This window comes from Pteropus alecto, unplaced genomic scaffold (assembly GCF_000325575.1).
Source record: "Pteropus alecto unplaced genomic scaffold, ASM32557v1 scaffold25, whole genome shotgun sequence".
Lineage (NCBI taxonomy): Eukaryota > Metazoa > Chordata > Mammalia > Chiroptera > Pteropodidae > Pteropus > Pteropus alecto.
Genome location: NW_006441955.1, coordinates 18721015 through 18735867, shown reverse-complemented (window position 1 = coordinate 18735867; position 14853 = coordinate 18721015). Strand labels below are relative to the sequence as shown.

Sequence of the window (14853 nt, the reverse complement as noted above, 5' to 3'; positions counted from 1 at the left end):
AGGAGTTGCTTATAGTTTGTACATATTTATGTTATGGTATATGTATGTTATTGTAGTTTTAGAAATCCTGTTAGCTTCTGTCTTATTTTTGTAGCACATTAAAGGTTAGTTTGGAGAGAAAGAGAAAGTCTGTGTTGGTTTGCAGTCTTGTGAGCGACTGGCAGTCTTCTTCATTTGAATTTCAACTTTATATTTCTTCCTTGGAGAAGCCTTTCCTCAAATCCTGGAGTAGATTAATTTCTTTTTCTCATACATTTTGAAGTGGTTTTCTTTTTTCCTTTGCAGTACTCAGCTCACTTCTAATTAATTGCCCTTTCCACAGAGCTTTCTGTGTGTCAGCACTGCTAACCTTTTAGTTTCTCACATTCACACATTCTTTTCCTTCTGCCCCAACTTCTTATAATTCTTCAGATCTCAGCTGAAATACAAGAGAGCTTTCTCCACTCATACAGTATGTCAGAACTCTTTCACTTTTACTCCTATTAGTCAGTAGGCTTCATTAGAGCAGGGCTTGTCTTCTGAATACCTTCCAGATACATCTGAAACATGGTAGGGATGTGCCATTAGCTTTAACATTGAAGAACTCATTTTTTGGAGAGAGAGACCATTGAATATTCTTCAGGATTCTGAAGCACAAACTAAATATGCTTCAGATGAGGGAGAAAGTAATTCTGGTTTTTGCAGGGTGTTGGTTATTTGAGCTGACTCTTCATGAATTTTAAGATTTAATAAGGTAGGTAAAGACTTTCTAGTCTATGGGAGTAGGGTGTGTATAAAGCCTGGAAATGTGAAAAACAACAAGGCATATTTTAGAGAACTGTATTTTGTGTGGCTCCTTAAATGAGACTACAAGGCAAACATGGGTGAATGGATGAAGAGTAGTTTGGGGAGATGAAGTTGTAATGGTAAAAGGGACACATGGATATCTGCTTTATGTCTATTCAAAGTTTAAATTTCAGTCTCTAGTCACTGCAAAACTCCAGAAGACTTCAAAGCAAGGATTGAGATTATTAGATAAAACCTAAGACTTTTTTATTGAGCGGGAGGCAATAGCTTTTTAGAAAAAACATCTTGAGATCAAATGTAATAAGCTTGACTTAAAAAAGAGATAACATGTTTAGAGATGTTAGGGATAGATTAGAAAGATTATTAGATGAAAGAATTGACAGTGGTTGATTATCTTTTGGATAGCGATAGGATTGTGAGCAACTCCAACATCTCTATTGTGAATTAATGGTAATCTCATTAGTTAATTGATGTACAGAATATAGAAGGAATAACTGTGGGATTTAATTAATTTGGTGTTGTTTGATGAATTTGAATTATCAGTGGTACATCTTGGTAGAATTGTCAAAGTAAGAAGTGGGAAATAATTAGACTGGAGTGTAGAAAGAAGTGGAGAGCAGAAGATACTTGGAGCAGTAGTGTGTAGTTCCAAAAGCTTTAAGCACAACAAACTTAAAAATACTTTATATGGGAGAAAAAGGAAAAGAGAAAGTTAAATTAATTGTTGTTCCTTGAGTCTTTGTGTGAACTCTTAATACTATCCAAATCCTTTAAAGCTAATTTTATCTTCATTATAAATCAATGTTAAGATTCTTACAATATGGGAGTACAAATACTGAGATCTCCAAAACATACTGGTAATTTTGTGTAATTGCATTTTGAATATTTTTGTTTCCATAGTAAGTTTGAGTTGATGCTATTTTCTTAATGTGAAGCCTCATAGAACAAGAATCTCTTTTGCGTGTATTACTACACTATATATTGTTGTCACTACCTTTTAAATAATGTTTAGTCATTTTTATGTCATTTTCTATTATTTATTGAGTTCCTTTAGTCGGTTACAGTATACTTAGTTGAAAAACACAGCTTCTGCTTTTCATTAAGATACCTTTTCAGTCTAGGAATTGAATTATTTCCAGTTTTTACCTTCAGCAGAGGTCTGTTTCAATTCGCAGGCAAGAGAGATTGAATAAAGACTTATTAAAGTATTTGAGCATAAAGGGGGGAAGAAAAGCTACTACATTTGGGTAATATAGCTGTGTTATTAAAGTTAAGTTATAACAATCATGAAAGTTAACCAGATTCATATAATTTAGATTCTATAAAGAACCTTAATAATTCTCTAGGTCATTGGTTCTTAGACTATTTGGATTTCACAGACCAGAAAAAAAGTTTTTATTTGAGGATTGATGCAGAATAGCTAACTTTTTTATTTTAATATATAAGAACTTTTTTAAAAAAGATAACTGCTTTATTTTGTGATTATTGTTTTATTAAAAGATATTTTGAAACCAAAAAATGGTAGAAAGAATAGTCCTTGAATTGAAATAAAGTATATAATTTATAAAGAACCCCTCCGCCCCCCGCCACAGTTCCCAGTTTTTTTCATTTTGCAGCATATCATTGGAAACTTGAATGAAATAAGCTTAGCAAAAGACAAGAACAATTGGACCCTGAAATGTAGACTTATATTTAGGAACTATTGACCTAGTTTATGAAGGAGACTAAGTCTTATGTTCTCTGATTTCTAGGTCTCAGCCTCTTCTATCCCAAAAGACCTTTAGTAATTTAAATATTGTTTTTTGATTTTTGGCTTTTTAAAATAAATTGTATTAATTGTTAGACCTGTGGTTAAAATTAAGAATATATTTTACTATTTTTCAGAATTCATTCCTTGGCTTTGCCTAATTTGGCCTATGTGGACAAAAGAAATCTGGTCCAAGCTTTCTCTACTGTCTTCTTTCCCTCCCTCCCTTCTTCCCTTCTTCCTTACTTCCCTCCCTTTTTTCACTTTCTGCTTCTGTATTCCACATAAGGCTTAAAATAATGTATAAGAATGCATACTGTAATATAGAAAAAAATAGTATTTTTACATACATCTTCTTGTCTTTTGCTAAGTTTATTTCATTCAAGTCTAATATTTTCCCTTCTTTCAATAAATGTTAGGAATTGCCTGATTTACTAGTCAATTTTAGACCTTTATTCTAAAAGATAAAAATTATATTTACTTAATTGTAGGCACAGTAGTAAACAGTTTATATTGAGGCTTTATAGTAACTCTATATGCTATATTTGACTTTATTCTTACTTGACAAATAAAAAAAAGAAACTTAAATTTGGGGAAATTAAGTAACTTGTTCAAGTTTACACACAGAAAATAAAGTAGTAAAGTTGGGGTTTGCACTTAGCATAGTGTTTAAATCTGAATCTCTTGAAAATTGAGCAAGATAATTAGAATAGGATTCATTTTTGTATTGTTTTCTGTATTAGTAGTATGTGAGAATATAACCTGGTGAAAAAAGAACAGATACACTTGGTAACAATTGCAGCTAATTATGTTTTTAGAAAAGTGATATACAATGAGATTTTTGAGATCTACTGTCTGAGCTCTTTTAAGTCAGTGTTACAATAGGACGTTACATCATCTGACTAAGATTGTTAAATTTTGACTCAGGTAAATTCATACTGATAATTAAAAACTAGAAAAACTAGTGTGAATATAAGTCGATGTTGAAGTATCTCATCTAAATTTTCCTTTTGGATCATAATAGTTTACTAAACTTATTTACCCACTTATTCTCAATATCTATATCTCTCAATATATAATTGTATAACAGCCAGGGGTGTTTTCTAGCATAGTAGGTATTTTAAATTAAGATATTTTTGTTTTCATTTAAACTTTAGTTACAGCTCTTTTAAGAAAGCTTAAGCAGCAATCCAGAGAAAGTGTTGAAGAAAAACGACCTCGATTATTAAAAGCCCTGAAAGAGGTAGGTCATATTTTTTTTTTGCTGATTTTGCACCTAAAGAGTAATTGTAAGTGTACTTTTAAGCATTTTTTTTTTAAAATAAGATTTAATTGCTCACTGATTATTCAGGGTCAAGAAATGTTAAAAAAAAAAATCCTGCTTAAATTAAGCAATAATGTAACAAAATACTCTAATTATAATGTATAAATGAACTCTTATGAGAAACACCATTTACTTTGAACTAGGAAGGTAGATAAAGAATTATTGCTTTCAATAAATTAGATGAGCACTCTAAGAAAAAGGAGGTAGGTCATAATTAATGGCAATAATTTCCCTTTGTCCTTTGGATTGAGGATTTCTTAAAGAGTTGAAGCTGGTCCTCCTAGCAGGAGCAGTTTGCATTTTCTTTATATGACAAAACTTTTTTTCTGTCCTACCTCATGATAGTAAGAGCTGGGTGGCTGGTACAGAAAGAGAGAGAAGTATATTTTCTGATATTCTCTTTCTCTGTATTTTTGATGCCTAAAAGAACTGTGAGAGAAAAATAGACCTAGCATGCTATCTTTTCTCTTAAGCATGCTTTTAAAAAAAATTTTTTTTTAACATTATAACCTGGTGAAAAAAGGACAGATACACTTGGTAACAATTGCAGCTAATTATGTTTTTAGAAAAGTGATATACAATGAGATATTTCAAAAGATAATTTTGAGATAATTAAAATTGAGCTAATTATGTTTTTAGAAAAGTGATATACAATGAGATATTTCAAAAGATAATTTTTTGAATATTTGATTGTAATGGTTTCCTTAACAATTATAGCTTCTAATTTGTCAAATAAAAATTTTCTGTATATTCCTGATATGATGGCATATGTTTTCAAATTTAGTAAACTTTTGTTTTACCACCTTACAGAAAAAAAGTTTCTATTGCAGTGTGTGATTTTTTTTTTTTTGGACTATTATGAGGCTATACAAATAATCATATTGGAAATCATTTTTTATAACACTTTTAAAGTTATTAACTATTTTTGCAATAAAACTTATTATTTTAGTTATGAGAAATAGAATATTTATTGATGCAAATTTAAATGGATCAGTTTCAGATATGTTACTCTGTAATTAAAATGTTCTTATAAAATCTACAGCAGTACATTTTTTTGTATATGAATGTAGTAATGTGTGCAATTGTAATTTTTAAGTAATAAACAATTTTCTTGTTTTTTCCTCCAACTCCAAACATTGAATTTTTCTTTTCTTCTCTTGTTGACCTTTAATGATAACAGATTTTTTTTTAAAACAAAATATTAACTAGATATAAGAGCTGTTAACTGGTGCATTTAGTAATTATTCATATTTCATTTCTCAGCTAGGTGACTTTTATCTAGAACTTCACTGGGATTTTCAAAGCTGGGGTAAGACTGTGCTATGTTTTACTATAAAATATGTACATGTGCATAATTGCAAGTGTGAAAACATAACTATTACATAGAAATGTTAGCATAATCAAATGGATAACAGAAAGTTTCTCTTCATTATATTAAATGTGAGTTAGTCCACTTAGGGTGAAAATTTTCATGTCCAAATAAGAAATTTGATCTCAATGAGCTTTACTTCTACTAACTAAACAATTATCAAAACAACTAAATTTTGTTTAAAAAATTTTTTAATGTAATCTATCTATATATTTGAATATAATGAGCTTACATGTGTTTTTTTAAAGCATCTGAATTAATTTTTATGATATCTAGGTATATGAATACTCAGTGTTATTTACCCCCAAAGTAATTATAAAAATAAGTCATAAAATAATCACAAAAGTAAAAAGTAAAATAATCATAAAAGTAACCACTATTAACATTTCATGCTAATGCTTACAACCCCTTTTTAATGCTTACAAATGTGTGTGTATATGTGCACACAAATAAATACACACTAACACACACCCAAGCATTAGTTTTGTTTGTTTTTGTTTTTCTAGGGAATCATACTATTACATTATTATATTATTTGTCATTCTTACTTAATATACCATAGACATCTTACCATATTAGTTCATAAGGAAGTACTTCATTTACATTGACAGCTGCATAGTTTGTGCAGCATGGATGATTGTTTTCCTAGTGTGTTTAATCTCTAAATGTGAAGTTTTAATCCCTGAATAAAATCATTTCTTTCAAAATTATTACAACTGTAGCTCATCAGGCTAGTTTTGGCTACTCCGATAGACTTACCTTGCCTTTATGCTTTATATATCTTTCAGAAGTCCTGGTGTTACTAGACCACTGAGAAAAAATGAGATTTATAGTAGCTTTGTATAATAAAAGAGCTCCAAGTCAAATTAGGCTAAAGCCTGAATATATGTTTTCACCCTTTTTATCATCTGTAGAGACCCCAGTCTTGCTTGGTATTGGTTCTTTAACTGATTCTCTTAGTAATGTTAGTGGTTTAAATTCTAAAATAGTCAATTTATCTTACTGAACAAAATGTTTTAAAATATTTTAAAAATGACATTTCAGTTATATGAAGAAATAGAAGTGAATGTAATCACTCCTGAAATTATACATATATTTATAGTTATAAACATATTACAAATGTTACATAATCATATTTCATGATGCAACCACTAAAGTACTTGCTGAAAATATTGCTTCTTTGAGAACTTGACTTTGATGCAAAAAATCAGCACCTGTTTTATTGCTGATAAAGGATTTTATGTCAAAACTAGCATCTGATGGTTAGATGTCATATGTAATTCTGAAAACTAAAACTCATTAGCTAGATTTGGCTTAGATACTTTGTATTAAAAATCACCAGATAATCTCTATTATTAGATTTATCAAGCTTTATTCTTGAGTTTGGGCATGTTTCTTCTCCTTGTCAAAACCCCTAATATTAAAAAAAAAAAAAAAAAAGGCAACCCAGAAATAATGGGAAGCTAAGAAATAATGAGATCCAGTGTTAAGTGTAATTTAGAGGTAGTGGAGCATGCACACTCTACTGTTTCTCATACTTTTATATTCAGTGTTTGGCTGAAAATAGACTTGGTTAAAGTGGGGATAATAATAACTGTCCCATCTATTGCAAATTTTTGTTTTGGTGTGAATGAAATAAAATCATGCTTTTGAAGGAAGCCCTTTATGTTTTGTAAAATGTTAAATAATTTATAGCATTGTGATCACTACTTCAAGTTTAGAATTGTGCATATAGCATGTTTCAACAGAAAAACGAATAGTTTTTTAATATTTCTTTATTTCATAATCTACAGAATATCTATCCTTTGTTAGGGATTGTTATTTGCATATTATAGATGGAAAACATTAGGCTTGGAAATGCTAATTATAATCTGGGAGAAAGTGTCTACAGCCATGCTACCCTGAACAAGCCTGATCTTGAAAGCTAAGCAGGGCAGGGTCAGGCCTGGCTAATACTTGGATGGGAGACTACCTAGGAAGACCAGATGCTGTAGGCCTAAGAAAAAATAAGATATTGTAAACTGACAAGGTCCTTGCAATCTGTGAGGTCAACCAAGGGTTGCCTCGCCTAAAAAATAAAAAAATAAAAATAAATAAAAAAAATAGTTTAAAAAAAAATCAGGGAGAAAGTGATAGCAAAACCGAAATTTAAATTTAGAGACATTTTTCATTTTTCAGTTCAGTGAATTATGCTACCTTCAGAATGCTGTGTTAGACTCTCAGATTATGCTGAAATAAATTATGATATAGAGAGCTTAATTGTTCAATTTACCTGAGAAAGGAAAAAGTCATTACAGAATTGGGAGTTGCAAATTGCTCTATTTTTGGAATGCATTAATACCGGAAATTTTTTTTGCTTGATAATATCCCTTCTTTCCTGTTTTCCTTAGTTTTTTTTTTTTAATACCCTAAATCCTTAAACTTCTTTTTTTATATCCTGTTTTATATTTTACATAAACATTTAACATTTTAAAATACTCTTCAAAAAAATTTCCAGCCACTACAAATATATTCCACCATTCTCCTTGCTTTATTTTTAAGTGGCTTTCTTATTAGCTGCATTAGATTATTTTCTTGGGATTTATTTATGAAATAATTTTTGAAAATATGTGTTTATGTAAAATTACTTCTAAGCTTCTTATTTTCTCTGTGCATTCCCTTCATCCTTTTCTGATGTTTTTGATAAGTGAGTATTGGGATATGATTCTAAATTCTTCTGTTTTTGCAGGTTACCATACTACTTCAAAAGATGTAATAAATTAACTTAGAGTGCTATCTTATTCTAATTATCTTTTTAATGTTACATCAATACTTGAGGACAGGAAATCTGGATCTCAGTTAATGAGCACGAAAGAAGAGCTTTGGTCATTTACATAAATTTATCCTATTAATTGCTCTTCTCAACTTCTGTTGTTTCATATAAGGAAAAATTTTATCAGAAAATGATTTTTTATATTCTTTGACTAGGGTAACTCTTAGTTGACAATCCGTTCTCTCTGAGCAGTAAACTTTTCTTATTTTTGTACAATAAAATGTCTAGAAAACTATCTGCATTGCTGGAAATTATTTTGGATTAAATAACCTCACGATTTTAAAAAGACATTGATATGTTAAGTGTATCTTTAATGTTAAAGAGAAAGTATTGATGCTTTTAAAGAAGTTAACTAAAAAATTAGTCTTTAATTTTCTCTAAAGTCTTTGTTTCTTTCTGACCCAGGTTGATTTATCACCCATTTTTAAAACACTGAATTTTTAAAAATATACTTGTAATATATCTTACACACACACACTTACATATACATGTAATAGGATCTTAATTTTAGGAATATTGAGCTTCACAGTTTTTTTGTATGTGTTGTTTATTACAACCTGTTATGCAGATTTATTCATCCCTAGAATAACTCATATTTCCGCAAAATATAGCAGATAATAAGTAATAACAAATTTTTGAAAATGTAGTTTGTGATATGAATGTGAGGAACACTGGAATGTAGAAATCTATAGGTGAATAGTATGATTCCATTTTATAGATTTTGAAACTGAGGTGCAGTGAACTTAAGTAACCACGGCCACATATTTGGGATTCAAACTCAGATTATTTAGCTTTTAAAATGTCTCTTTAAAGAAATACACATTACTTTCTACTATTTAATCACGTTATATTTAAAGGATCAGATAGGATTCAGGTCTATCTAGTTATCCATTCTGGAGGTTTAGTTACTGTAGGGCATTGCTTTCTTATCTGTAGTAATATCTTGCAATATGTACCCAAGAGTAACATCATAGCAACTCTGCTATTCTTATGTATGTTGGTGGGTGGGTGAGTAGAAGGTAGGATGTGGGGGCTCAGTGAGCTATACAGCAAATACAATTAAATAGTAGGTAATTGAAGTTGCTCAAATTGCTTTATATATTATTTTTAAGTGGAAATATACTATTTTAAAGGAAATTATTACAATTTTGGTGAATTAGAATGTTTACATTACTCTTCTTCTAAATAAAAAAAAAAATTCATGTCTCAGAACTTTAGGTGGTTAATTTTTACCTTTTATTTTTCAAAATACAGTGCCTTTACTTTCCCGAATTCTGCCTTCTGACGCATGTAAAATATACAAACAAGGTATCAATATCAGGTAAGGTGATTTGATTTTTTTCTGAGTAACAGAAAATTGTGATTTAGAGGAAGCTTTTCTTTCTGTAGTAATAGCTTACATTTGGATATAGTATTTTATAACTTAAACATGCTGTGATATATTTACAATATTTTATCTCATTTGAGACATACTACCGATAAGGAACCAAAAGCATAAAATCTTGACTAAAACAGAGGTGTTATTCAACTACGGACTATCTAGAAGACAGAGTGAAGATTATGGTGTAATACTAAAAAGATTTAAGTGATCATCTCCCTGATCCTGGCTTTTTAAGGAATAAGGAACATATCAGGAAGACCTAACTCTTGTCCTTTTTTCTCTATCCCTCTTATACCTTTCCCTCCCCTATTTACTCATCCATGTATCTATCCATTCATCAATTTAATTCTTTATCTATTCTATTGAACTCTTTAAGGCTAATTTTAATTTTCTTCCATTTTCTTTTAAAACTAAGATTGATGTTTAGATCTGATGGGAAACCTATTTATTTTACTCATTTTAGAATTTACTTTATCATTCCTTATATCTTTAGCTTTATCTTACTTAAAGCTATTTATAAATATATTTAAATTAAGATATATATAGGCTATATATAATGCTAGTAAATATGCCAACTTTTATATATACTAATATATTTATAAATTACATATAAAATATTCTATGTCTGTATCTTTATGCACCTCCAGAATATAAATTTCGATATGTAAAGGTCTAGAACTGGATGTCCTGAGAGATTATCTCATGTAAACTATTCATTTTATAGATGAGAAAGTTCAGAGAGATGAAGTGATTTTTATAAGAGCATATTGCAAATTAATCGCTGAGCCAGGACTTCTGACTTCCTGTTAGTTTTCACCATATGAGAAGGCAGAAATTTTTAAAAATCAACTCTTTATGAAATTCATTATATAATATATTGAATTCTAGTGAAGAGTTAACCTTTAGTTGAAAGTAAGTTCTAGGATAATTATTCTCAAGGAATAGAATTTCATTAAGGTAGAAGTTTCTTGGTTTTTGCTTTTAAAAAATAACCTCAGATGTTTCTAAATATGAAAGTGGTCATGTACATAAAATTCATGGACATTATAGAAACCTTGAAAGATACAGAAAGTATACTAGAGAAACTAGGAAAGGATTTTCTAACATATAGATTTTAATTCAGCAGCCCATTGTTAGCAATATAGTATGGGTTCATCAAAAAATTATTCATCAATTTAAAAATATTTAATTAGGTGCTTGCCAAAGGTAATAGATAATTTGGGAAACTAGTATTATCTTCCATGTGCTACTTTAAAAAAAAGGTTAGTTTTAGTTTTGTTTGACTTTTAGAAATAGGAAGAAAGTAACTTTCTTAAAAAATTGTTTTACGTTTATATATGACTTTTAGAAGTAAATAATTTGATGAATATTTTATAATAAGTATAGATAATAAGTAAAATCATAAAATGTTTAAAAGAGACATGAGAATAAAAGCCTAATGGAGAATCGTTGTGTCAGAAAGTGTAGATTAAGGAGAAGCTACTATAATTTAGCACAACACTCAAACCTAGGGCTTACCAGCAGCTAAGGGTGAAGCAAAAATGTGATAGGTTGGTTATAAAGCTCTCATTATCAAATGAATTTTACCACATTAATGGAGAAGGTGGATCTTAGGATGTTTGGTAAAGATTTTTCAAGATAACAAGAATTGACTTAAATCTGTTAACATTAAATAAAAACTTTCTAATTTAAATATCATGAGACGATCCATTTTTTAAAACCACTTCAAATGAAGCTGAATTTTAAACTACGTGCAAAGAAATCTTTAAAGTTTACTTTGGTCTCATGACAACCATATGATTAAGATTAGTTTTTTAAAAAGTATCACTTCAAATGAAACTGGGTTTAAAATATGTTCAAAGAAATTTTTAAAGTTTAGTTGTATCTACCCATGACACTAATCTGATCATGTAAAATATTTTCTCTGGTATCAAAGAGAAATTATTTCTTAAATAGAAATTGGAAAGTATGAGCACCTTTGTTAGAAATACTAACATAAACATTTTTACTACTAACAATTATGAGGTGATCTATAACCATTGACTGAAATGATCATTGCAAACTTTGCCTCATTTCAGGTTTTTCCTATGTCAAGAGAAAGCTCTATTTCCTTTCTCAGTGTTATTTGGCATTTTTCAATTTTTATCTCAAAAAAATATTTTCTATTCAAATCTTTGCATTTATTCAAATAACTTTTTTGTTCTTCATGGCTCATTACATGGCAAAAAATTTAAAATATTAGGGTACACAAGCTTAAAGCCAAGGATTAGTTAATACATTAAAATATCATCATGATAAATTTTATCATTATGCGACATGTGTGATATTTACCAGGAAGTCTGTTGTGTCAGGGATATTGCAGAAGATGTATTAGATAGTCTTATTTCAGTTGCAAAGTATAAAAACACAGATGAAATAAAAATCGACTATGACTTATTTTAGGTGTGGCTAGATCTAGGAACTTAAATGTCATCATGTCAGTCTGTCTTTGTCTCTTTCTTTGTCTCTCTCTGAATATCTTTTCTCACTGTTTCTACCCTTACCCCTTGTAGCCCACTACCACTCTCATCCAGGATGGACAAGAAGGGAATGGAGGCAGAAGACTGCTCTGGCCCATTTCTTTTTTTATGTGGAGTGTAGAAGCTTAGAGTCCAAGTAGGCCACTTATATAAAATGGTCTGTTTCTTTTTGACACTATCAGTAGCCCATATCTTATAGAGATGGGAGATTAGCCACTCTTATTAGCATTATTTTCTCTTATGCCACATTTATAAGCAATAACAGGACATGTTAATAGTACAGGCAATAGCAGTACAGTCACAGGCCACTGGAAGTGAACTAGCAGCTAGAATTCAGCTATAAAGCAGCAGACAGGGTTCACCCCTACAGGAGTTGATGACTTGCTCTTTTTTTTTTTAGCACTTTCTGATTTTATTCTGAGAGATGTGTATGTTTTATATGGCTCAGAAAACAGCCCCTTATACATAGGGTAACCATCTTCCCTATTTACTCTGGTTTATCCCTATTGTCCTGGTAAAATTATTAATATTACTTTCACTTTTTAAAAATTACTAGTTTTGCTGATGTAACCTGAGTTATTCTTTTGGTGCAGCATGTGAGATATGTTTCATTTCTCAGCTTTTTCTGCGTAGGGAAGCCAAGAATACCCATTCATTTTGCTTTATCTGGGATGAAAATGGAAAAACTGATGAAGTAATAAATTCTAATAGTGCCTTAGAAACTCGGTAGCCAGGGCGGATCTCTCACAGGGACTTAAAGGAGTTTCCCTGGATATAATCAGCATCTCTTAACAGATGTGTCAACCCATTTCTCACATTAAGGACTATGTTTTGAGCAGCCAATCAGAGAGATCCTGATGTAATCTTTTACAAAGCCATGTGCAAGATTGAAGCACTTCAGAGTACTTGTGAACTTTCCCATTACAATATTCTCTTTAATGTCAGCAAGTGATTTGAGGAATTTATTTGAGACCAACTCATTGGGCTAGACCATGATAAGTCTTGATTACCAGAGAGCACAATAAACACAGAAGTGTGTGAATCTGTGAACTTTTGACACAAGAACAGTCGATGAGATTTTCAGGCTGTGCAGATGTTGGAAAAGAGAATCCTAATCTGAATCTAGGAAATCAAACAGAAAGGCCAGGAATTTGAAGTAAGTTAAATGGGTTATCAGGTGGAAGAGTAAAGCAAGTTTTGGTAACAGACGGTTGGGCATAAGACATAGGTATAGATCAAAAGGCCAAGACTGGACACATAGTCCTTGATTCAAGAGTGTGGTACATCCATTGCTTTACCCTTCTTATATGCTCCACTGAGCTAGCAACATGAGTTTAAAAGAATCAAAAAATGTTAGACAGGTTTGCTTTCTTTTTCTGCCTTTCCCAGTTGAAGTAACTTTTATGGAGTAGCTACAATAAGGAAAATGGTAGGGAAAAAAGATGCATTTAGGGAAATGCTTAAACAATGGGGAAACAGTCTTTTTCTTTCTGGATTGAAATAGGGTAAAATGGAATATATTGAAATATTCCTTCAGTGTTTTTTTTTTAAATAAGATATTTTAAATTAGCTTTTACCTCTAAATTTGACTTCAATATATGGTATTAGCATCTTGGTGTCAGTTTAGAAGAAACAAAGCTTGTTTAATTACTGTGGAATATTTTTGAAACTTTATTTGTCAGAATTTCTTATCTACCCATCTTTCACAGGCTTGACACTACTCTCATAGACTTTACTGACATGAAGTGCCAACGGGGGGATTTAAGCTTCATTTTCAATGGGGATGCGGCACCCTCTGAATCTTTTGTAGTATTAGACAATGAACAAAAAGTTTATCAGCGAATACACCATGAGGTGAGCATGTTGTCTTATAAGTATTACTCTAAATGGTTTTTGGAGAATGTCTTTGTATGCAACCAGATCTCAGAGTAGTTGTTTTTAAAAGGCATAAGGTATAATTGAGATGGTTCAATCCTAAAGATTTCACTTCCTTACTATTAACTTTAAAAATATATATATTATCTGGTCTCCATCTTGATCAATCCATTGAGCTTTTTTTTTTTTTTTTTTTGCTCACAATTCATTAATGATCTCCTAGTTAAATGAACTCCATCTTCCTTTGTTCTTATTTGTAGTTCTCATTTGTTGAACCTGTGTTGGCCCTTTCACCATTTATTATCTTGCTACCTTAAAATGTCTCTGACCATTTCTATTTCCTTAATTTGGACACCTCTTTCGGCTGTCTGTACTCTTACTTTTCCTCATTCTTTGACTTCCTTTCTTTAGTCTATCTTTTCCTTCTTTGAGTACAAAATTATCTACCTTCCGCCACAACATAAATTCATGTTGGTATTGCCTCCACAACCAACATGAATGCCCCGTTTCCCTGCTGTAAACCAAAGACAGTTTTTCCAGTATCTCTATTCATTGATAGCCCTACAAACGTTTTGTAAGTCAGCATATTGCCACTGTTGCTTTTTATTTTTTTTTTACTTTTCACCAGTTCATTTCCCCATATTGTCATTCACCACATCTTGTGGCGACTTCTTCAACATCTCTTAGATTAGAACATCCTTCTATGTCCATTAGTGAGACCTTAGTTACCTTGTACATGTACTATTGAAAAATAGTGTCCTGTCACTGAGCAGTGGAAATTTAGATTGGAAGAGAAGAAAAGGTATTCCTTGTGGAGCCCACAGGTGAGTAAAATTAGAGAAGTGGGAATAATAATGGTCTTTTTGGGAAACAGAAAAGAGATCTGATTGCAGTGCTGATTTCTCTTATTGAATATGGTAACATGGTTTATGGAAGGCTTTGAAAGCCAGATAAGATAACTTAGGATCTGCTGTAGTTGGCAACAGAGAGTTGTAGATTCTTAAACAAGATATTGAAATGATCCAAAAGTAATTTAAGTG

At 30.7% G+C, this 14853-nt stretch overlaps 1 protein-coding gene across 2 annotated transcripts in view; it reads left to right on the top strand.

The window, feature by feature from the left end:
- Positions 1-14853, top strand: part of ANKRD13C (ankyrin repeat domain 13C) — a 73009-nt gene that overhangs the window by 38754 nt on the left and 19402 nt on the right. For both annotated transcript variants that reach the window (XM_006919318.3, XM_025051885.1), the window contains 4 exons: positions 3691-3776; positions 5121-5166; positions 9293-9359; positions 13648-13792. In XM_006919318.3, coding sequence (XP_006919380.1) covers positions 3691-3776; positions 5121-5166; positions 9293-9359; positions 13648-13792 — 344 coding nt within the window. The remainder of the gene's footprint in view (positions 1-3690; positions 3777-5120; positions 5167-9292; positions 9360-13647; positions 13793-14853) is intronic.